This window comes from Protopterus annectens, chromosome 5.part0 (assembly GCF_019279795.1).
Source record: "Protopterus annectens isolate FY-2018-M chromosome 5.part0, PAN1.0, whole genome shotgun sequence".
NCBI classification, from domain to species: Eukaryota; Metazoa; Chordata; order Ceratodontiformes; family Protopteridae; genus Protopterus; species Protopterus annectens.
In genome coordinates, this window is record NC_056735.1 from 1456209447 (window position 1) to 1456234558 (window position 25112).

General features: G+C 38.0%; 1 protein-coding gene across 1 annotated transcript in view; it reads left to right on the forward strand.

Annotated features, from left to right (window-relative positions):
- Nucleotides 1–25112, forward strand: part of COL4A1 (collagen type IV alpha 1 chain) — a 1084337-nt gene that overhangs the window by 884827 nt on the left and 174398 nt on the right. Inside the window, exons 38-39 of the mRNA XM_044071271.1 lie at nt 16475–16601; nt 16691–16771. Of these exons, the coding sequence (XP_043927206.1) occupies nt 16475–16601; nt 16691–16771 (208 nt within the window). The remainder of the gene's footprint in view (nt 1–16474; nt 16602–16690; nt 16772–25112) is intronic.

Below are 25112 nucleotides of genomic sequence, written 5' to 3' on the forward strand. Positions count from 1 at the left end.
TTATTCAGATTTTTATACGGAGTAATGAGTAATGAGTATTTATACGGAGTAATGAGTATATTGTTTATGTCATTAATATTCTCAAAAAAATCCTTCACACAACTTCTTCTAGAGTTTTACCACTCATTCTCCTTTCAAAAAAACATGTTCTGTTGTCTCTTCCTCCCTACAAAATAAACACACACTTTCAATTTTTCTTTTATATGACACATTCTCCTTTACTAAAATATTTATTACCAGTCTCCACAATAATTCATGATATTTTATATCTTGGTGGATTAGCTTTTCCTTACTTTAATGGTTTCAGTCTGTTCTTCTGGTAAATATTCCCATGGCTATGCATAATAATAATATTGTTTCATCACATTATAATACTATATATTTTTCTCTTTCTCCGTATCATCAGTTTTTATTGTTCATCTTAGTATTTTTAATTGATGATTTTTAATTTCATCATTTACATATCATTTTTTTCTTTTCTTATTCTCATCATCTCCCAGAATTTTTGAACTCATCATAGGATATAAGGAAGTTACTAGGCTAATGGCCCTTGGGCCCTTACAAGCCTAGTCAAGTTCTACTCTTATTTCCACGATCAGCACCTATTTCCCCTGTCCAAGATGGACACAGGTGGAACCCCCAGGGTGAATTTATGGTTACCCATCCAATTGTCCAGATTCCATTTGGAGAGGGTCAATGAGATGCTCTGTTTGACATGAAGTGGTAATCTGTTTTAAAGGTGTGGCAACCTCTGGGAGACAAATCTGCCCCTCCAGCAGGTTCAAGTAATGTCACATATCAGGTTAAGGTCTTTAAAGTGAGTAAAGTAAAGTGAGACATGCAGTATTTCCAATAAAGCAGGGTCAGACGGTGCCTTATATGCAAGGCAGAGATCAACTCTGAGTAGTTTGTGTGTTTTCAGATGATCCACATAGGGCAGATACTGAAGACCTTGAATTTTCTTTATGAGGAACCTTTGTGGTCTCTCCAATTGCTGAAGGTGTTTGGAAAGGTACATACCAAAAGGGGTGTTGCACTCCATTATTGGCCTGATGAGGGAAGAGTACAGGGAGATTCTAACTTCTTTTTCTCTGGCAGTAATGCCCTTACTTATGAGAAGAGGAATATAGAATGCCCGTCTTACCACTGTGGAGACATGGTGATCAAAGGTAAGGTTGCTGTCAATGTGTGTGCCCAGGTCTCTCACCACTCAGTGCATACTTATGGTGTTGCTATTGATGTGTTGTTAGGAACATCGCTCTTACCAAAAAGGAAGATGATACATTTTTTTGCATTGAATTTAAGGACATGACTTTGCTACCAATCATTTGCTTGTATAATGCCCTCTTGTAGGATGTTGACATCATTTGGAGATTCTATGGCTGCTCCCAATATGCAGTCATCAGCAAACTTTGTCAGCCATAGACCTTTAGTTTTTGCTTGTACTTTGGAGAAATAGAGTCCAAACAGTAGAGGTCCCAGGACCAATCCCTGTGGAACACCATTGATTACACTATTGGTTACAGGTCTGCTGTAGGAGGTGGATTAACCTATTTTAACTATATGTGTTCTATCAGTGAGCCAGTTAGTGATCCATCTAATGATATAAGGGTTGATATCTAGCTGGGTGAGTTTGTCATTGATGTCTGAGTCAGGGATAGTGCCAAAAGCTTGACTAAATCAAGGCAGAATATATGCACACATTTTCCCTCATCCAGGGCCTTGGTGACTGTCTCAAAGAAGTCTACCAGGTTTAACAGGCATGATCTCCCTTTAACAAATTCAGACCGAGTAAGGTCAAGTGTTTGGAGATTACCTATATTGTTGTAGATAAGGCCAACAATGATTCCCCCATGCCCTTGCAGATAAGGCTAGTCAGACTAATAGGTCGATTAGCTATGTCCACAGGCTCAGTATATGTGATATCATTAACTACCAGTTCAGCACAAATCTGGGCCTTTCCTTTTAGGTTATGGATGTAACTAAAGAATGCCTTATGGTTGTCCTTAGTTGAGGAAGCTAATTTGGATTTATAGTTTGCTTTGGAGAACTTCACAAGAAGTTGTATTTGCTTGTTTAAGCTGAGGAGGGAGCATTTCCAGTTTAGGGCTCACTACCTCTTACGCTTAGACAGAAATTCCTTCCTCTTATAGTAAAGCCTGTTAATGTTAGTTGTCTAACAGCTAGGTTTGCTGTTCCTTGAGGAGTTGGCTCTGGTCCTATCAGGTGCGACCAAGTCAGTGCAGCTATACAGGTATTTGTATAAAGCATTGGTGTAGAACTTGGCATAGTTGCCAGTTTTATCTGAGGGGGGAGGAGCAGTGAAGCTATTTATACCTTCCTATAAGAGGTTATAATCTGCTTTGGAGAAGTTTTTTAGTTTAGTTGCTGCTGGAGGGGGGTCAGATGTGATAGTTACTTCGAATGAGACTGATTTGTGGTCAGATCTCTCCAGGGAGGACCTCACAGTAGGGGTGCTACAGTGGACCCCCATATTGGTAAGCACCAGATCCAGGATGTTGGCACCCCTTGCAGAGGTGTCAACTTGCTGGTCCAGGGCATTGGCATTAACAAAGTAGAGGAATCTTTAGGCAAGTGAGTTTGAGCATAAGTAATTTACCCAAAACCATGGTGTTCAGATGTATCTTGATATACTCAAGCAGATCCAAAAAGGCAGAATGAGTGTCCTAATTCATGCAGGAGGTCTTGTACTTGGCAATGACTTGAATAGGTGCCTACCAACAGTTATTTACACCTGAAGTATCTCCAAGGAAACATACTGTTTAACCCCTCTGAAGGTGTATTTATTTTTAATGAATACTGATTCACCACCTCCTTTAGTTTTCACGCCTTCAGTTTGTGGTCTGAATGTGTAGAAGGAGGTGTAACCTGGTATGGCTTGGGTGCTCTCCACAGCCTTGAACCATGCCAATGTGACTGCACAAATGTCAGTGTCTTCCAAGGTGAGGACTGCTTCCAGTGAGTGCAATTTCATGTTAAGATTCCTAGTGTTTAGTAGTATAACCTTGAGGTTGGTTTTAGATGGAGTTTTTACATTGGGAATTTTGTCATTGAGACACTGCTGGAAAAGGCTCTATGGCAATGGCAATAGCTTTAGACAGTAGCTGAAATCCTAGGGGTGACAGATGAAGACCATCTCTGGCAAAGCATCAAGGTCTGTCGATCATGTCATCCCAGGCTGACAGATACTGGATCCCCTTACAATGACACCAGAATCTAAGCCAATTATTAAAGTCAATCATTTTCTATTTGTATTGAGGCATCATCCTAGGTGAAGGTAAAATGCCGCTTAAGGCTAGGGACATACCTGCTATTGACACATAGTTCCTGAGCTGAGTTATGTCTGTCTTCATATAGTCCAGATAGGTACATCTCAAGTTGTTCACATCAATATGGACTATGATGGAGTCATAACAGCACATGTTGTTGAGAGACCTGAATGCATGTGTGATACGGTGGATCCTGGTACCTGACAGACAGCTGACTGTGACCTTTTCTTTATTCAGCCTGGTGACAGGGACATTTGTGTGTCTCTTGATGGAATCACCTATGAATAATATGTTTGGTTTTGTGTTTTGCCTTAAGGGCTTGACAGGTGAGACACTAGTGCATGAGCTTTTGTGTGTATTGTGTTCTGCAGAGGAAGTATTATATGTAGCATGCTTGTTTTTGTGTTTGCAAGGTCTCTGGTATTTAGGTATGTTTCTGGTGAGGACCTCCACATATGTAGGTATATGTGATGTGGGTCTGAGTGGAGTAGGAGGTGAGGTGTGCATGCTGACAACCTGCTCATTGTAATATGTACTGACTGGGGTGTGAGAGAGCATGGATTCAAAGTTCTTAATATAGTTGCATCTCTCACATGTTGAGTTTGTGTGGACTAAGAATAGAGGGTTGTTTGTGAATATGAGGCAGTTGCTACACTGCCTCAGGATGCCCATGTTGACCAAGCTGGCTGGAGAAACTGTGGGAAATTGTCCATCCATAGTGATAGGTAAATTTATATGGTCAGGAAAACAGGTTGCACTTAGGAATGGCTAGTGGGGGAGAGAAGTGTTGGTACCTCTGAGGCTAGACTTAGTGCTCCACCTGACAGTAGAGTAGGTTCACAAAAAACCTCTGGAGGTCCACAAGCAAAGTTCTAAGGGAAAATGTAACAAGCAAAACGTTTGTGACTAGAACCACCAATGGTATCCACTGCTATGCAATAGTGCACAATGGTGCGCTGCACGCAACGTGCAAACACAGGGCTTAAATAAAACAAGAAATAACCATTTTAACTCAAACTAGTAAATAAGGATGCTCTGTCTGAGCTCTAGTCCAATCACTCTCAATTAGATGGGACCCAAACAGTACTCTCTTCCCACAAGGGTGCAGCAGACCTAGAAACAGCAAAACCTGGAACTAGGGTATGCTACAGCTGAATTAGTACATTATACAGTAAAATGTGGCAAAAAAAACAGTTCAGGCAATTCAAACAGACAGTAGAATGCAAATGCAAGTTAAAAGTGCAATATAAGAGCAAAACATTCACTTATAGCTAGTTGGAAGCAGTGGATGCCTCAGATATTTCAGTATCTCAGTGAAGAACTGTTTTAGCGCTCAAGTGATACCAGTCTAGATTCAGCAAGTCTGAATATGGCCTATGCTATAAAATTTAGAAGTACTAGAAATTCAAAGTGCATAAAATCACAGTCACAACAGCAAAAAACAGTTTAAATAAAACATCAATTTACCAGCATTTCCCAGCTTAGAAAGGTGTAGACCACATTCTCCCACCACAAGACTGTAGACCACAACCATACAATATTTATACATTCTCACTATTAAATTCTCATTCTTTTCTTTTACCCACTTTAATATTCTACACAGGTTTAAAGAAGCAGAATAAACAACTGGATTCAGTAACCACAATTCTCTTTCATTTTCACTCATATACAACATGCCTCTTTTCATTGGGTTTAATCTTGAACCCCATATGAAAGAAAATACCAATAGCACAATTTCCTTCTTTAGTTTACAGGGATCAGATAAACATTTGGCATATACATATATTTTCCCCTTTAATACCAAATTCACCAGATAAATATTTTCCTGAATGCTAATCTATACATCCTCCACAGAAGAACCATTTTTCATTTCTTTTATCAAACCCTCCCATTGCATTATAACTTCATAATTTTTCCCAATTTTTATTTCAAGCAAAGCCACTTCATTCATTGAAAATTATACACCCACATTTTCACCACATCACCCAAATCCTTACTTTTATCTTTATTCAAGACCATTGTATTTCATTTAAACATTTAAATATCAATTCAGACAAACACTTCCCTCATCTATATTTTGTTCTTAGCAATTTCAACTATATCTTCTGCACATGTCAAAACTACGAGAATCGCCACCTCCTTTTGCATCACATATCTAGCATCTTTCATAGTATAATCTACTTCACTCACTAGCACATGCATTACCAATGCAAACAATATTTCACACATGGAACATCCTCATCTTATACCACAGTTCATGCATATTTATTTACTCAGCCACCCGTTCACTAAAACTCTCACTCGGATATTCAGATATGCTGACATACATACTATCCTAATCATATAACCAATGCCATACTTCTCCCTAACATCCCACAAAGCATCATGTCCTGCTGTATCAAATTCCTTGCTAATATCACCTACCATAAGTTTCACATCCTTCATTTTACTTGTAACATAATCCACAATTTCCCTCACAACTAATAACACTTCTTGACATTCCTTCCCTTTTTTATTATATATACTTCTTTCCATAATGTCGCTCTTCCTTCCTTCCTTCCATTCTGTCCTGTCTGTAATCTGTTATTTTCTAGGATGATCTCCAATTTTTTATTTCATTAGTCTCATCTTTTTTTCATATAAATTTTAATATTCCACAATATAACTCCTCATAAACAAACCCTTCCTTCAACCATTCATTCAGTACATTTAAAAAAAAAAATGCTCTCTTTGCTACTCCATTAATTTATTGCACATTCCATACCCTATACCATCCAGGTCTGATACTGAATCTACAGTTACTTTTCTAAGTATGGCATACAATTAACAATTACTTTTTTTTCAAATTCTTCCTTAACTCATTCTGAATTATTGTTTACTTTCCATTCTGTCTTATTTTTCATCCTTATACATATTTTCCACATATGTACTGTAATGCTCATAATTTCATATTGTGTTCTTTTTACCTCTGCTTTTACATTTTTCATTTCTCTCATTATACTAATATTTCATGTACTTCATCCCTTTCCCTTATGAATAATATGTCATCCTAAACAGTAGTGACTTATTTTTTCTTGATTTCGTCTATGTATTTTTACAAATCATAATACTCTCTTATATTATCCTCTAAATTCTCTAATACATTTCTATAATTTTTTCATATTTCACTTTCACTTTTTCTTTTTTACATCATCCCACCACTGAAAAAAATAAATTTTTTAATTCTTTTTAAATTCAATCCAGCATTCAGAGCAGTTTTTATAAAAGTCCTTCATGGTTATATGATTCTTTAAGAACCGCAAAACTTTCCACTCCCCACTTTCATCCTATAATTTCTCATGTATTCATTTTCCTATTTTAATGTTGTCCCTTTCTTCCATCACCTCCACCCATATTACTAAATGGTCTGAAAATCCTGTCACAATTGTATCACCATCTGTTACTCCTCAAGACTTCTGATAATATAAAATACTCAGAACCAACTGCCCCCTTTTATAAGTCCATTGACATTTTTCCAAACAGCTAATTTATCACATTTTATCACTTTCTGTATTTTATATATTTCCCTTTCTTTTTACATTTCTCCCTTAAATTAAAATTAAAGTCTCCCTGCAGTTATAATTTTATGCTAACCACCGCATAGTCTAATATTTGCTGAAACAGATTCCCTCTTTCCTTGCTAGTTATATATGGATATAATGCTATACTTCTATAAACATGTTCTGTCCATCTCATATCCTCAACAGTTAACCTTCCCATCTATACCAATGTTACAGCTATTTACAATTTTTTTACACAATACAGACACTCAAGAACAACTTTCTCTGCCTAAGCTCCATATTATATTTCCACCCCACAACTTTTCTGTTTGCAGTCTTTTCATCTTACATCCAACAAAAGAATAACATTCGTATCACATTTAGCATACCAGTCCAATATCCATATCCTTCTTACAGTGTTACAGTTCACATTTACTGAAAGTACTCTAAAATTGTTGTTTTTCCTTTTTTTAGTTTAGTGGAAATATTTCTAAATGTTCATTTTTTCATGTTTACCCTTTCCCTGCTTAATATTTTTCTTGGGTTTATGTACAAATAATCATTGACTCTTAGAATCAGATTTTCTTTTTTTCTTTTTTATTTGTTTTTAAAACATATAAATAAACAAATCAGTTATAAAACAAACAAATACTTATTTACATAGGTCCACAGCTGATCAATACACCAAAGTCATACATCAACAGCAATTAATATTTTTCAAGCAAGTCTAGTTTTAAGCCAAGATTTGTATGACTGTGTAATATTAGACATTCTCATTCACTACTGCAGACAATTTTTGTCATGCTAATAAATTCAACACTAGAGGGGGAACTTTACTTTTTATAATTTTTAGTAATTATTTTTCTGGCTATAACAAGAATAGACCAAAAAAAGAGGCACTTGGGTTTTTGGAATTATCTCAGGAATGGGAACATCTATCTGACCATAGAGCTTGTATAAAGTTATTATTTTTTTTCCAAAAAAGGGGAAACGACTTCACATTCATATGCCATATGTGTCCAATCAGCTCTTATTTCAGAATCAGATCTCCAGCATTTAATTCTATTTGATTTATACATAATTGTAATTTTGTTAGGAGTGACAAAAGCTCTGTGTAAAAACTGTAACGAAGATGCAGTTTTATATGTAGATTTTAATATTAATTTATTGTATTCTTCAAATAAGTCTTTATTATTAATTTTTGAGGAGTAGCTTCTATAGGAATTGTCTACATATGTGAAATTCAACTTAAAGGAGAACCACCCCCACAGACTCAAAAAAACATGTTTATTTCATCATGGTCTGGCGGTTCCTACATTTAACACCACTCTGGGACTATTTACAGGTTTTTAAAAATTTTTATACATAATTTCTGAGTCTACCCACATGTTGTCAGGCATCTTGAAATAATTCTGATTGTTTAGTCTGCCCCATAATGCAGTGCTTGGCTCTAAATAATTATGTCATGTATGCCTATTTCTTCCTGAATTGCCTGTCACTGCACTGATTTTACATGCATACACTGCTGTCTTTCAGTCAGTTAGTTTTAAGTAACATTTTATGCCATTCAGTGACTACTTAAAACACAAACAGTGCAAATGCCACAGAACAGACTTTCAAAGTGCTTTTTACTGCTGCTTCTTTTTAGAATGGCCAAACTGCAGTGCTTAGTGAAGCCTTAAGTGTACTAATTTGACAAATCTCCCATCCCCTTTCACACCTAACTTCCCTAGTTGTCAATGTGCTAAGGGTAATTTGAGCTGTTACCACCTGTGATTGGCAACTCACAGCAGGAGACTTGACTCATGTACTGTTTCCTTGTTCTAGCCTTTACTTTCTGTATGGGTAGGGAAAGGACCAGGCAGCTGTGACATCACATCATGGGTGGGCTTTTAGGAAGGTCATGGAAATGTCAATTTAGGGAAGGAAGTGGCCAGAAAACTACCTGTATTCATAGGTGTTGATGACATGAATGAATTGGAGACTGCAGCAAGCTTTATCAAGGTGGGAAAAAAGTTTTTTTGAAAGTGAAACCACCACAGTACAGTAAGGTATTGCTCTAGTGGAGAAAAACAGTCAATTTAAAATATTTTACATGCTGTATTTTTGTTTATTCATAGCAGGGACAGTAAATAGGGAGAAAAAGGACAGAAAGGTTGAGCATTTAATAAAAAATCCCATTGCTGTCCTTTAAGAATTTTATAAATTTGTGACAAATATGATTTATTTTTCATTGCATTATTATTATTTATTAAGAATTCCAAAAATTTGGAGAACAATTTCTTATCTGGTTTAAATGTCTTATTTACCTCTATGTTCACAAAGTCTCTATATATTTGTAAAATTAATCAGTTCACAGAATATTGATTGTATTTAAACCTTTAATTTTCAATAGCATATATATATATATATATATATATATATATATATATATATATATATATATATCAGAACTCTTTAAGAATTAATGCCAATAAATGAAATTACTTTGTTGTTTCAATACTAGTATTTTGTTGAAGTCATACATTTCTAAGCAATCATTTGTGTATGCAATTGGAGACATAGAACTTATTAAGAATGTAATAAAATGGTTAGACTATTTGAACTTTTGGAAAGAGGAAATTATGTTATTTAAATAGGGAATTTAACAGGAGGATGTAATACAATTTATGCAAAAATATTTTAATAACCAGAGAAAACTATTACATACTATTTGTTTATGACTGGCTGTGATATATTTATTTACTAATAATATTTCTTGATGTATTTGTTTCCATTTTGAATCATAAAATTAATTTATCCACAATGCTATAACTTTTACAGATGTTGAAGCTGCATGCTATTGAATATTAGAGAATCCTCTTCCAACATTATCCCAATCTTTCCTTGCCAATCAAAGGAAACTCTTAGTTTTTAGGATACCAAAAAATGAAAGTAGAATGCTATTTATCGTCATCAATTTTTTTGGTGGAGATATTACTTAAGACTGTAAAACAAACAATATTTTAGGGAGAATTACCTTCTTAATAAGCATTAATTGTTCTTCCATGATAAAGAATAATTTGTTCCAATTTATGACTAAACTTAAAATTTTATCAACAACCTGTTGAAAGTTTGTATCATTTCTTTACTATTAGACATAATGGTTATACCAATGTATTTCATTTGATTGCTATTCCAATTGCAGTTAGAATACTTTTGTATTTTTTTATTGTTTTATTAATTAATAAGGTACTTGTTTTATTATGATTAAATCTTGAGATTTCTTCAAACTGACTCAAAGAACTAATTATATATTCTAATGAATTTTCTATATTTTCTATTGTTAGTAAAATATCATCAACAAAGTGCTGAATCTTTGATACCATTAATGTTCTTATTGGATCTAATACTATTAGCAAAAGGTTATGTAGCTAATGCAAAAAGTAAAGGTGATAATGGACAGCCTTGTTTTGTGCCTTTTTGTAATTTAAAGGAATTAGAAAGAAAATAACCTATTTTAACATAAGGACAAGAGTTAGTATAACTTTAAGAAATTAATGCAATTATCTCAAGTGAGAAATTATACACTTTAAGTGTTTAAACAGGTAGAATCAATTAACTAAGTCAAAAACCTTATCTAAATCGAGACTAATTAATCAGATTTTTCAGTGGGTATAAATTATTAGTGTCAATCCTGTCTCCTGAGCTCTCTTTCCACATGTACTCTCTCTCTTCTTTCCCCCCTGCATATTTTTTCTTCTTCTATAGTTTCTTCTTCATCTAGTTCACCCTCTTTTCCAACCTCTTGTTATCTTTTCTCATGTATATTTTCTTCCCTTTACCCTTCTTTTTCATTATTTACTATTTGTTATTGTCAATCCATCCAAAGTGTCCCTTTTTTAAACACACCTTCTTGCTGGAAGTCCTTTCTCCCCACACTCGTTACACTGTATCTTGCCACAATCATTAGCTAAATGAGAAAAGTCCCCACAAAAGAAAAATGATTTAGGCTGGCCAGCTTATTTTCATGTCGCTCTCTGACCAACCAGAAAAATAACACTTACAAGTATTTCTCCCTTTTTTTTCACATTTCAAAAAACTTCCAACCTCCACCCTCCATTCCATAAATTCTATGCATCTCTAACTTTCATAATGTTATCAACAGTTTCATAGAAATCCTCCCTGCATTTTTTTAATGTCATGGTCTTCCAGTTCATCAGTTCTAAAGTGCAAAGTATTTTTTTAACCTTTAAGTTGCTACTAGAAAACAAATAATTGTTCCACGGATAAATGTTACATAGTTCCAGAAATGTTATCATCAATCCATCAGTTTCAAATGTTAAGTCACAAAATGTCACTGCCTAATTTCTTGTGCTTTAAAACCCAGACAGTTACCAAATTGCCCCAAACATATTATCTGTCTATTACAGTGACACTTTTTTTTTGTTCTTATTCTCACAGTTGGTCTACTCTTCCTTTTAAAAGTAGCTTTTCATAGAGTTGTTTGATAATTTCCTTTTTTGCCTGCTACCACTGCTGAATATGTTTTTTTTAAATGCTGCATTATCTGCTGCTACAAAACTAAACTCATTTTCAGTCTGTTGCTACTTTTCTCTTTTACTTTCTGCCAATGCTGCATAGGTTTTAACTGCTGCATTCTCTGCTGCCACATTACCATCTTCAGCACCTCCAGAAAAGTCATCTGCCATCTCACCCTATGAAACAGCAGAACTGTAACTTGGATTATCCTGCTTGATTATTTTTAACGGAACATCATCTGCAAGACCTACTGAGCCCAGTTCTGTTATCTGCACCACTTCAACAGACCCGCTTACTTCCTTCTTCACTGAGACAGCTAAACACTACTCATTTGTAACATCAGCTACAGAGGAATCTTTGTTTACATTCTGATGCTCCATATCAAACAAATTGTTCTCCAAATTCTCACTTTCTACCTCCAAACTGCCTTTTCTGTCCTCCTCCATCCTGCTTATTCTCTTAGGCCTCTTCCTTGTTGCTGCAGGAGTCCTATGGCACCATTAAGCAGCTCCAGAGAGTAGGAGAGGTTCTCCAATGCCCTGGCCAAATTTCCTCAAGTTGTATAAATACCACCTTGGGTTTCCCCTGAAATGCAGCCACCAGCCTATTAGAACTAGCTTGATCAGAAGATGATAAATAAAAATACTCTGTGAATATAAATGTATCTACTCTGTTCCTTCATCTAAAGAAGTACATCTAAAAAATTTTGCATGGTCTGCTTTTGTAGTTTGTGAAGTTTGTCACTCCACTCCATAATTTACAACCCTTATATTTTTCCTGAGGTAAAAACCTAATGATTTACCTGCATATATTCTTGCACTAACACAGGGTCTTTAAGGGTATCTCATTCAGCAGATTTGTTAGATACCTGATCTATACTAGTAAGGTTGTCACGTGGAGTTTGATCATGACTGCTGACAACAAAATGTTGAAAATATGGACTTTACCCCTTTAGGTACAAATGTGGGACTGTATTCCTTTTGTCTCCTATTGTATCAGAACTTCCTGCAAAATAACACCAACTCAAAGTATGTTATAAAACCACTGGAAGTGAATATTTCAGATTATCATAGGTTCATAGGTTCATACTAGGCTATCTGCCCTGGGGCAATTATAAGCCTAGCCCGATTCTGTATGGCTTACTCCACCCCTTGATTTGAGTATACTGTGCCCTTTTTAAGGTTTAGTTTACTGTGCCTCTGTCTAATAGTGACACGGGATTAATCCCTGGGACAAACCTACGATCCCCCATCCACCTATCGAGATTCTTCTTGAAGAGATTCAGTGAGGTGCTCTGCCTCACATGAAACCAGAGCGAAGGGAGCCTCTGGGTTATGAACCTGTCCCTCCAGCAAGTTCTATTTATTTCTGTGCTGAGGTTCAAGTCCCTCGAGTGTGTGGCTCTAAGGGACTTAGATTTACTGAGTTGGAGCATGTCCATTAATTCTGGATTTGACATAGCTTTGTATGTCAGGCATAGATCGCCTCGAAGTAGGTGGTATGCAACTGAGTAGAGCTGGAGTTTTTTTAACCGAGCAGCATATGGCATCTGTTTGAGAACCTTGATCCTCTTGGTGAGATACTTTTGGGGTCTTTCTAATTGCTGCAGGTGTCGGGTAAGGTACATCCCAAAAGGGGCATTGTATTCTATGATGGGCCTGATGAGGGATGAATAAAGGGGCACGATTACCTCTCTTGATCTAGATGTGAAACCCTTCGTGATGAGGTGGGATATGTAGAAGGTCTTTCTAACCACTTTGGCAATGTGGTTTTCAAAGGAGAGATTGCTATCAACTTAGGTCCCCGGGTCCCTAATAACTTTCTCTGTACTTAATGGGTTTCTGCCTATGTGGTAATTTGTGGGCACATTGTTTTTGCCAAAGGGTATGACTATACATTTTTTGGCATTTAGCTTTAAACCATGGCACTCTCACCAGTTATCTGTCTCTGTGAGACCTTTTTGAAGGATGTTTGTGTCAGCTGGAGAGTCGATTATGGCGCACAGTTTGCAGTCATCTGCGAACTTGGTGAGCCATAGTCCTCCCACGTTTGCCTGCACCTCGGAAAAGTATATACCGAACAAGAGTGTCCCAGGACAGAACCCTGTGGGATGCCACTTGTGACCGGTTTCGAGTCTGACATGGCTCCAGCAACTCTCACTCTGTGGGTTCTGTCTTTGAGCCAGTTTGCGACCCATCTTGTGACATAGGGGTTTATATTTAAGCTGGATAGCTTATCTATGATGCCCGAGTGGGGTATTGTGTCAAATGCCTTTGCAAGGTCCAGACAGGCTGTGTGGACTACCTTCCCTTCATCTATGGCTTTGGTGACTGTTTCAAAGAAGTCAACCAGGTTCAAAAGGCAGGATCTGCCCTTGACAAAGCCAAACTGGGTAGGATCTAGTGTCTGTAGGTCCACAATGTCTTTTTTTATAAGCTCCATGATGATCCTCTCCATAGCCTTGCAGACTAAGCTAGTCAGGCTTATGGGGCGATAGTTTCCAGGGTCCGTAGAGGCTCCACCTTTGTGGAGTGGGACCACTGTTGCTGTACGCCATTCTGTGGGCACATATCCTGTAGTGAGGCTGAGCTTGTATAGCTGTTTTATTTGAGGGATTAGTTCCTCTTGGAGTTCATGTAGGACGCAACCTGAGACGCCATCTGGTCCCATGGAAGCAGTGTTTTTTGCTTTGGAGAGGGCAGCCTTCACCTGAGCATCAGAGATGTTTGGGAGGCAGCCCTCTGCCGGAATAGATACTTGCTCTTTTGGGGGGAGGGGGTGGAGAAGTTTGCACTGAACCTGTCTGCCAGGATATTGGCGATGTCTGTGGGTTCAGTGTATTTTTTGTCGTTTAGAATCAACTCAGAACAAGTCTGGGAGTTGCATCCCAGGTTCCTAACATAACTGAAAAAAGCCTTATGATAGTCTTTGGTGTCCTGTGCAATTTTTCTCTCGAAGCTGGCCTTGGAGGATTTTATGAGGGATCATAATTTTTTGCTAGTACTGATCAGAGATGCCTTCCCTATTAGGGATTTTGCTCTATCATGTAGTAGCTTCCTCCTTCTGTTGTACAGTTTATTTATGGCAGGGGTCCACCAGACTGGATGCCTGCCTTTGGATGATTGGGTCTTGGTTTTGTTTGGGATAGCATGATCCATGCATTCCTGGAGATGTCCGTAGAATGCGTTTATATAGGATTCTGCAGTTTGGGCCGTAGTTTCCACTGGCCCTGGGGCCTTGAAGGATTCCACTTCAGTTTTGAGAAGTGAGAAGTTCGCTTTTGAGAAGTTTTTCACTGTGGTTTTCTGGGCTGGGGGTGGGGTCGGGATGTGGACATCCAGTGAAATTAATTTATGGTCTGATCTTACCAATGAGGGATATACTTCTGGTGTGGAGCATAGAGTCCCCATGTTGGTAATGATCAGGTCTAGTATGTTGTCCCCTCTTGTGGGAGTGGTGACTAGTTGTTCCATAGCATTTGAGTTTATAATTTCCAGGAACCTTTGGGCTAAGGTGCTGGGGCTTGAGTAGTGCTTCCAGTCAATGTTTGGGTAGTTGAAGTCGTCCAATATAATGGTGTTCGGAGAGATCTTCATGTTCTCCAATGTTTTCAGGAAAGCCGAGTGGGATTCCTGACTTTGAGAGTGTGGTCTGTAGGATGCTATAAACTGAAAAGCAGTCTTGCCCACTGTTAGTTGCACATGGATGGTCGCCCATACTTCGTGCAATGCCACTAACCTGGAGGTGTGGATATCCTTGATAAATATGGAAACTCCCCCTCCTTTTGTGGTTCGGTCCAGGTTTTGGGGCCAAAAAGCATGATATAAGGTATAGCCTGGTAGTGCTGGGGTGCTCTCTGGAGCCTTGAACCAGGTTTCTGTCACTGCACAGATATCGATGTTCTCCATGCTGAGGAGAGCTTTGAGTGCGTGCATCTTGAGGTTAAGACTTCTGGCGTTAAGCAGCATTACCCTTAGTTTCTTGTTCCTTGTGCTGTCTATGGGGGTGGGTTTGACTTTTGAGCCTTGCCTAAAAAAGGCACTATGGGGGTGGCAAGAGCCTTTGCCAATATTCGAAAGCCCAGTGGTGACAGGTGCAAGCTGTCCCTAGCGAAACAACGTGGCTTGTCGAGCATGTCATCCCAGGCTGACAGACACTGGATCCCCTTTGAATGACACCAAAATTTTAGCCAATTGTTAAAATTGATCATTTTGTCTTTGTACTGTGGCATCATTCTAGGTGAGGGTAAGATGCTGCTCAAGGTCAGGGTCATACCAGCCTGGGCTACATGATCAGAGAGCTCCTCTATGTCTCTTTTCATGTAGTCCAGGGAGGTACGTTTCAGGTCATTCACACCAGCATGTACAATGACTGAGTCATATTTGTATTTGCTTTGGAGTGACCTGAGTGCTTGTGTTATGTGGTGGATCCTAGCACCCGACAGACAGCTCACCGTGACCTTCTCTTTATTCAGCCTGGTGAGCGGGTCTGTTGAAGTGGTGTAGATGTATGTCCTACATCAGCAATTCCTATCCAGTTGCTGATCTTGGGCATGTTGAGTTTTCATATGTCTGCCATCCTAGAGTCAATGTGATAATTCCTAGTTTGCATCCCTCCATCTGTCCTTCAGTAGGTTCATATCCTAAACAGGAGGGTCAGTGTGATGCTCCTAATTTGCTTCCTTCTAGGTGTCCTTCAGTAGATGTATGTCCTACATAGAATTGATGACATGAAGAAACTTCTTGTTTGTTTGATTATTTACTTTTATTTCTGAGTTTAATTTATTTTATACCCATATCAAGCCACAGCCTTATTAACACTTAATGGTTCATTATTATGAGGTTATATTGGCGGTGAGTGCAGCTACTCTTTAATGACTGCTGATGAATGTTTCTCTGGCTGATGATGACATTTTATGAAGTAAGAATATGCAAGCTGAAATGCTTTGAAAGAAACTACTTAGCTAGCCCTTTTTTGTTATTGTCTGGTTTACTGTATAAGATATAATTAATCAGTTTTCAATGTATAATGGCATCAGTGGTAGACAATATTTTTATTTTCTTTTATTTGTGGCACCATCAAAATCAAGGCACTTATCCTCTATGCGTCTGAATGTTTCCATAGGGTGACCCAGGCTTCGAAGGTATCAGAGGTCCTTCTGGAGGGAAGGGTGAAAAGGGAATTGCTGGCATTCCAGGCATGCCTGGTTATCCTGGAGATAAAGGTGATATTGGACTCCCAGGACAATCAGGTATGTGTTTTTTATCTACTGCATTACTCATAATTATCATATAAATCATTACAATTTTTCATGGCTTGTCATACTCCATGCTTTTTTAGGAAGTCCTGGGCTTCCCGGTGAAAAAGGAGAGAAAGGAATACAAGGTTTACCTGGAGTAAAAGGAGCAGCAGGAAGATCAGGTACATATTTTAAAATATATTCATTAAGTCATTCTTTATACCAACTTTATACTGTTTAGTGTCACAGGGAAGCACAAGGAAGCCACAGCCAATCTCAGCAAGCACTAAGTACATGTAAAGCACAGAACCAATCCTGAACAGACTGCTAACCCACTTCAGGACACTTACACACACACACACACACACACACACACACACACACACACACACACACACACACACACACACACACACACACACACACACACACACACACACACACACACACACACACACACACACACACACACACACACACACACACACACACACACACACACACACACACACACACACACACACACACACACACTTGGGCCCAATGCATACACACCTATGTGCAGTTTTTTATATCTTTGGATGTGAAAACAAGAATCCCATGCATAAATATGTGGGGTAACAGGATATGCAGACCCAAACAGAGTGCATCTCACTTAGTAATTGGGCCAAGCAACCAAGCTCCATGGGGTGGCAATACTACTGATATGTATTTTCTTTGAGATACTCTAATTTAATAAGTGGTCTTACTCACTGACTTTTTCGTACTGAACCACAGATGTTTTCTTCAGCAACGTTGATTGAAAGAGCATTCACCACCCCCCCCCCCCATGATATGTTCTTTTGTTGGGCCAATACAACCACAAAGAAAAGTGTAAAGGTGACCTTATTCTTCCACAGATGTTTTTTCTTCACTGCTGTAATGTCATAAACTGGAAGAACTTACTGGAGAAATTTCTATAAGCTTTTTAGTATTTTCATTGTGTTTTCTCACCAATTTCTAATGTTTCATTAAAAGATACTTTTTTATTGTTCAAAATAATCTTGGGAAAAAAAGATAGTTCAGTGAGATTAAAATAACCATTTGGTCTCACCTTCTGTCTTAGACAAGATGATTTGTATGGCCTGAAGTATGTTTATTTAGATGGCAATTTGTAGGCGATATAAATAAATAGTCTAGAGATGGGTGGTAGAGAAAAATAATACATTCTGATAACTCCCATCTTCCCAGTAACATCTGAAGAAACATAAGTTCATCTTTTTCCCCCTTACTTCCAGTGAGCAACATAGAAAGTGCATCAGTTTGTGACAGAGTTCCATGTGTTATTTCCTTATCACAGAAACTCCATAGTTAAGTCAACAGCACACCCCTCTTTACTGACATCTTTTGAAAGGGGAGTGGTATGTTTATGAAATTAAGCCACTTTTCTCAACTTCCAATCAATTCACTGACAAAGTATTAATAATTAGTTTAAAATGCACAGTTCAGACCTCAATATGTTTTTTATTGATGTTGGATTGCATAGTACATTATTTGTAGCACTAAGAAGAGGCCCTTCCTCAGAAACGTCCCCGTACTGTCCAAAGATGGGATAAAGGGGAAGGGCTTGGCAGTTTTCTTTATATAATTTGTCTTGCCTGCTGCAATTGTTTCTGTTAAAAAACAAGAAAAAGAAAAACTTCCAACTAAAGTTGGTATTGTAAATCATAAACTAGACTTCTTGATGCAGTTCCGCTTTTGAAAGCTGCTTTAGTTCATGCAGGATTACTGGAGTTTGGGAAGTTGAAATTGCTGACTTGTGTGCCAGTGCCATGAAAGTTAACATCTTGACTCATATGCAGACCTGTTTTGAACACTGGAGAGTCAAGACTATAAGGGGATCATAGACCTTTTGAATAGGAAGAGTTTTTAAACAGCAAAAATCAAGTATTATGCACAAATTTAACTAAAGTTTGCACTGGAAATACTTGAAGTTTATTCAAGGCTGTGGTGAGTCCTAAATTTTGTTGATTCATTCAGCCTCCATTTGCCTGTTGTGTGGCTTTGTCAACAAAGCACTTAGCCTAGGTCATCCCTGAAAAGGCACACTTGTCCATACCTCTCATCCTCTTAATGCATGAAATCTGGACAAAGCCTAAACTAATGGGGAGATAAAGGCCCAAAAATAGGGTCATATTTTAAACATTGCTCTTACAAACTTAGAAAGCTTCTAGAATAACATAATTTTTATTAGCATGCATTTTTCTGAAGGATATGAAGTCTGAAACTAAAGTAATAACTCATTATTTGGTCATTATTTAATGATTTCATGCCTTCATGATTTGCTAGAAAACCACAGATTGTGTGAGGAACAGACCAAATATTTGAGGCAAAAATCTGGACATTCTATGAAAATCTGTATGGTTAGGAAGTATGCTTCTGTCCATTGGGCTTTCCTGGTTAACAGATAACTGAAATAAATAAAAAAAATCAGTAATGAAAGAATTCAGACTGTCTGTCACAAGTGCCAGTGCTATGAAGAGAGGATCTTAATTGGTCTTATTCAGCAGCGGAAGTATTTTATTGGGAAGGAACTCGGACGGACCAACATTGCCTTTGCTTCTATAGTAACACAAGGGGCATGGCTGCTAGTAAGGATTCTTTTCAAAAAGGCCAAGATATGTCATGTCAGTTTTCTGCAAGCTCATCTTGCCATACTGTTGGATGGTAACACATGATTTTGTTCACTGACTGTGAAGTGGAAAAATCAGAAGTGCTGTTTTGTCAGTGTCCCTTAAAGTTGTAAGTGAAGTATAGAATGAGGATGCTGAATATATAAGTATTAAAATATTACTTTTAAATAGTAGAGTAAGGCATTCTTATTTCCATTTAGGCATACCATTCTATTCAGCTAGATATAGCTGAGCCTGAGGTTTATGTTTGTGTTGCTAAGTACAGCATTTATTCTATTTGCAGAGTACCCATCAGAACTGAGGTGAATTTTTAAGCAGCCCCTTTGGTCTCATTTGGAAGTACATTTTAAAAATGGAGTTCTCCACTTAGCTTGCTAGGAAGCAAGGTTTTAGGTGAAAATGTTATTTATTTATTTATTTATTTATCATTCATTTTCTGACCAGCTTAGTCCCCCTAGGCTAGTGGCATCATTTCACGGGAGACCTGAGGTGGAATTTATACTACTAGGGGAAATTTGGAAATGGCACTGGGGAACTTCTCTTACTGTTTTCAATGGGTGCCGTGGGATCTTTTACATCTGCCAGTTCAAGAAGATGGGGCATTTCAGAATCAAGCTGGCCAAGGAAGGCTTCTAGTTTCCAAGAGACAGCATACTAAGGAGTGCAGCACTCCCTTTATTCTGCACTGCTGTGTCAGCAATACATCTTCCTGTGCAGGAGTAGAACCTCCAGCCTTTTACTCACAATGTATGTGTGATACCTGCTGAGCCACTGATAGTGCTAAAATGTAGAAACCAGCCTGTGTTCCATGTTCTTTTATTCCCTGCTGGTGTGTAGTGTTCATATTAAAGGAAATATGCAACATCTGTGATGCTGAATCAGTACAGCTTGCTGGGCACATACCTTCTGAAACTAATAATTCAAGGAAGACTGCCCCCTAAGGGACAATAAAGCTTTTACCACTATTAGTGGAGGAATTATGCAATACACCATCATTGCTAAACTAAATACCTTTCATTAATACAACAATAATGGATCTGCAAAATGTAGAGGTGCTGCAAAACTACCACTTCAGCCTATTTGGTAAATTGTAGCATAGTTTGATTTAGCACATGTGGTGAATGTTCTCTGTCCTTTCATAATACATCCAACAAGAAGTTAATTCCACCATATTAGGATCAGATTTGTGAGATGAAGAAAGTCATCACATGATATGAAGAGCAGTTACAGAATACTGAATCTGTCTCAAATGCACAAGAGGTCTTAGTCCCAACCAAGGCTTTGGTCACTCAAAAGTAGGCCTTTTAAGCATAAACAAGTATCACAATGATGCTTGCAGCAACAATCAAATAAGAGGCACTCCTGTTATTAAATCAGAAAGGCACAAACTACATATAGCTCCAGTTTCATGACTATCAAATTGCAGAAAAGACGGACAACCTCATTATCTCGACATGAGGTAGTGAAAGCACGTTTTCTTTCTCCACTACCCTGTGCCAGCCATATTTCTTTAATTTGTTGAGGAGGGGCATACTATAGTTTCTACCCTCAATGCAAGCCAGCCATTGCTTGTCCTGAAGGATTAGTTTCTCTCCTGCTCTATGAAGTCTTTGTGCTTTTAATTTGGACTCAATTAAGTGTTTTCCTTAAACTAGAAGACCAAGTAACACTTCCCATTTATGTCTTAATTCTAATTAACTAAGATATTTGTAGCACACGTTTTAGCAAATTCTGAATCTCAAACATTTCAGTATACTCATGTTGTACAGAAATGAATAAGTTGCTGCCATTTTGTCCCTATTCTTTTCAACGCACTGAACTGATTACTGGCCTTTAACGTATATTTCATATAAAACAACATTCATCTTATTGTTTTTTTTCCCAAATCAAGTTGGGCAATGAAAGTTTCCAAGTTTTGGTCAATGCTGTTCGGATTGTCAGCTACTCATTTAAAAAGTGTCCTAATCTTTTCTTATCTAGACTAATTTACTATAATTCCCCCCCCCCCAAAAAAAATGGGGATGGGGTTAACTGATGATCACAGTACATGTCTCCACATTATATTTGGGTCAGCTCAGACCATTTATTTTATTTTATTTTTATTTTACATTTGTTAACTGGGAAAGTCTGACTGGACACATATCCATTTTCAGCGGAGGCCGAGGAGAAAAGCTCCAATAGGATGTCATAAAGAAATTGTACAAGAATATCATACCGAGGTATAGGTTCCATAGAAACATAAGTTATGTATAGATTAACAATTCCTTTAGTAAAGTCAGCATACAGCATTCTAGTAGTAGGGTTTATATAGAATATAAAATATAAACACAAGAAAAATGTTTTTTTTTGTCTGTCTAAATTATAAGTGCTCTCAATATTTTGTTACAGAAATAACCAGTGATTATTAAGCTTTACACTGAAAGGACTTAGGGGACCTTTAGTAGAATCCTTGAGAATGGTATTGGTGCAAATTAACCTGGGGAGTAGCATAAACAAAGCCAAGTGTTTGAGAAGTGGGTTCTCAGGAGTTTCTTAAATTGAATTGTGGAGGTAGTGGAGGTTATTTGGCTAGGTAGTGAGTTCCAGATTTTGGCAATAGTGCAGGCAAAGAGAGATTTGCCAGCATCATTTTTGTGTCTGATAACGCTTATTAGGTTCTGAGAACTAGATTGTAAGGCTCTGGTAGGGATGTGGGGGTTAATTATATTTTAAAGTGCAGGGTTTTTTTCTGGAAGGTAGAAGAGATTATGCACTATTGTGAGTTGATTAAACAGAAGTAGTTGAGGTAGCTTGAGCCAATTGAGTTGGTTAAGGGTGAGACAGTGGTGGGATTTGTATGAGGTTTCAATAGCAAACTTGGCTATTTTGTTATAACAAGATTCCATTTTGTTCAGATCACTCTGACAGAGATTAGTAAGGATGGGAGAGGCATAGAGAAGGATGGATAAGAGATGAGTTCTTGCAATAGTAGCTTTGGTTTGTTTAGTTATAAAGTGTTTGTTCCTATAGAGAAGTCCTAGTTTTTTATTAACTTATTTAATGGTTTGTGCTGTATGGATGTCAAATTTGAGGTTGTCTATTTCTACACCTAAGAGTTTAGTGTGTGCAGTTGGAGTGATTTGAATGTTATCTTTGGAGTGAATGGTGAAAGTGTTGTTGAGGGGGAGAGCCTGACCTAGGCTGAAAATAATTAATTTAGTTTTTCTGGGGTTAAGAATAAGTTTGATGTTTGTGAACCATGTTTCGGCTAGAGTAACATTTTTTTTGGGTGAGGAAATGCAGTTCCTTTAAGGTGGGGGTGGCACTTATAAGGGTGGTGTCATCTGCGTATTGTACTACTGATGCTGTGAGTGAGGAGGAATTGATTTGGTTGATGAATAGTGAGAACAGTAGTGGGCCAAGGATGGATCCTTGAGGGACACCTATGGATACAGGGGGACAGCTGGTCATGCCATAGGACTGCTTGCTGTCGACCAGATAAGTAGCTAATAAACCATTATATAGTGGAGGGGCTGATGCTTAAGGCAGATAAAGTTTGGAGAAGAATGTTATGGTCTACAATGTAAAAGGCTTTAGATACGTCTAAGAAAATGGAAGATACAAATAGTCCTTTGTTTCTATTGTGGTTAACTATTTCTTAATGATAGTAAAGCTGTGGTGGTGCTGTGGGATGGTCTAAAGTCCTGCTGAGTTTTGGAGATTAAGTTGTTTTGTAAGAGGTACCGAAGTAGTTGGGAATGTGCAACTCTCTCTAATATCTTGGATAGAGGTGAGAGTATTGCGATTGGGCGGTAGTTGGTGAGTTCTAAGGAGTTGCCCCCTTTGTGCAGTGGAATATTGTGTGATGTTTTCCACGGTGTGGGGACTTCGAATTCTGCAAGTGACCTGTTTATGAGGAGGGACATGGGATAGGCTATGGCATCTGCTGCTATCTAAAGGAATTTGGCTGGTAGGGTGTCAGCAGCTAGTGTGTTTTTTTTGTTTCTTAAGGAGCTTTGAAATAATTTTAGTGGGTATAGGGTGTAGGGAAAAGTTGGTGGTATTGCTTTGAGTAGTAGGGTGGGTTTTGCTAGCACCTGGTATAGGGCTGCTAGTGGTATTGAGGGCATTGGTAAGGGTTTGGACTGTTTTGGTAAAGAACTTGTTAAATTGTGTGGGAACGTTGTCATGGTTGTTTGGTAGTACTGAGGTTGGGATGGTGGTTTTACTTGGGTGGATTATGCCATTTATTGTAGCCCAAAACTTCTTAGGGTTGGTGGCATATTTTTCCTACATGTTTTTGTAGTAGTTATTGTCTAGTTTGATTTGTTTTTTGGCTTTGTTTCGAAGTTCTTGGTAGGTTTGCCTCAGATTACTGGTTTTGTTCTTTTGATATTGACTCCAGGCCAGATCCCTCTCTTTCATTGTAGTCTTAGTATCTTTAGTTAGCCATGGAGCATAGTTAGCTTTTAGTCTTATAGTTCTGGAGGAGGCATGACAGTTTAGGATTTGCAGGAAAGTGAAGTTAAAGTACTGTACGGCATCATCTAGAGATAGTAGTTTTAGGGGTGTCCAATTACAGCTTTGTAGTGAATTGATGAAGCCAGTTGTTTTAAAGGTCTTTTTGTTACGTATTACTCGGTGGTTGGGTTGGCTTATGTAATGGGGTCTGTTTCGAATTAGGTAGGTTGTTTGTTGATCACTTAGACTGTCAGGTAAATAGCCAGAGTGCCATGCTAGAGTGGAGTCAGATAACAGAATCCAGTCTAAGATGGATTTGCGTTTTGAGGTTTTGTCTGTTTTGGTTGCGGCGGATATCATTTGGGTAAATCTGTGGTGGTTAATGTGGGTAGTTGGAGTGTGGCTAGAGCAGTTCAGCCAGTCAGTATTAAAGTCACAGTTTTCCATTATATTAGTGTTAGTGTTATTGCCTGGTGGAATGTAGCCACCTGCAATAATGATATGTTTGTTTGAGTTTAGTTTTAATTTGGCAAGGATTAGTTCAACATCTTTGATTTCTTGGGTGTTATAACCAATTTGTTAAATGGTGAGATGATTTTGGAACAATATCGCTATGCAACCTCCCTTTTTCTCTACTCTATCACTGCGTATTATGTTAAAGCCAGGGGCTGTAATCTCATTATTATGGTGTTCTGGTTTAAGCCATGTTTCAGTTAGCATGGCTATTTCTGGTTTATATACAGCTAGAAGGGCGTGAAAGTCCTGGATTTTGTTAAGTATACTTCTTGCATTTATGTTAATGAAGAGGACAGAGGAGGTAGGTCTATAGTACAGAGGGTTTGGCTGATTAGAGTTTGTGTAGGGTGCTGTGGTGGACCCTGGATTAGGGTGAATGTCACTACAGGGAATGAGTTTGTAGAGTAGGTGAAGATACAGTATAGTTTGTGTAGTAATTTAATGTTTCTTAATGGGGAGTGAGGGTTAGTTCTGACTGACAGTTTGTAGTGGGAGAAGAGACTGATCTAGAGGAGGAGAGATCTAGTGGTGTGATAGGGAAGTTACAAAGTTTCAGGGGAGTGGATAGAGGTTCGGTTTGCCATTGTGGGGGGTACTGATATGTAGTTGAGTGTGGTAAGAGGAGAGGTAAGAGAGCAGGAGAAAGGTGATGATGAGTAGTTCTTTTATTAAGTGGGACTGTTGTTTGTAGTTAATCATGTTTGGAGAAGACTGTTTAAGGGTAGTAACTTAAAGTAAGTGTGTTTGATATACTAATAATGAGTGATAGTAAGGGTGTGGTGAAGGGTGTGGGCTTGTAAGTGATATGTGTGGTGTGAAGCCATACCATATCTAAGTCTGATAATGGGTGTGCTTCTGAGGAAAGCACAGGCATTCTTTCCCCAAGAGAATTTAA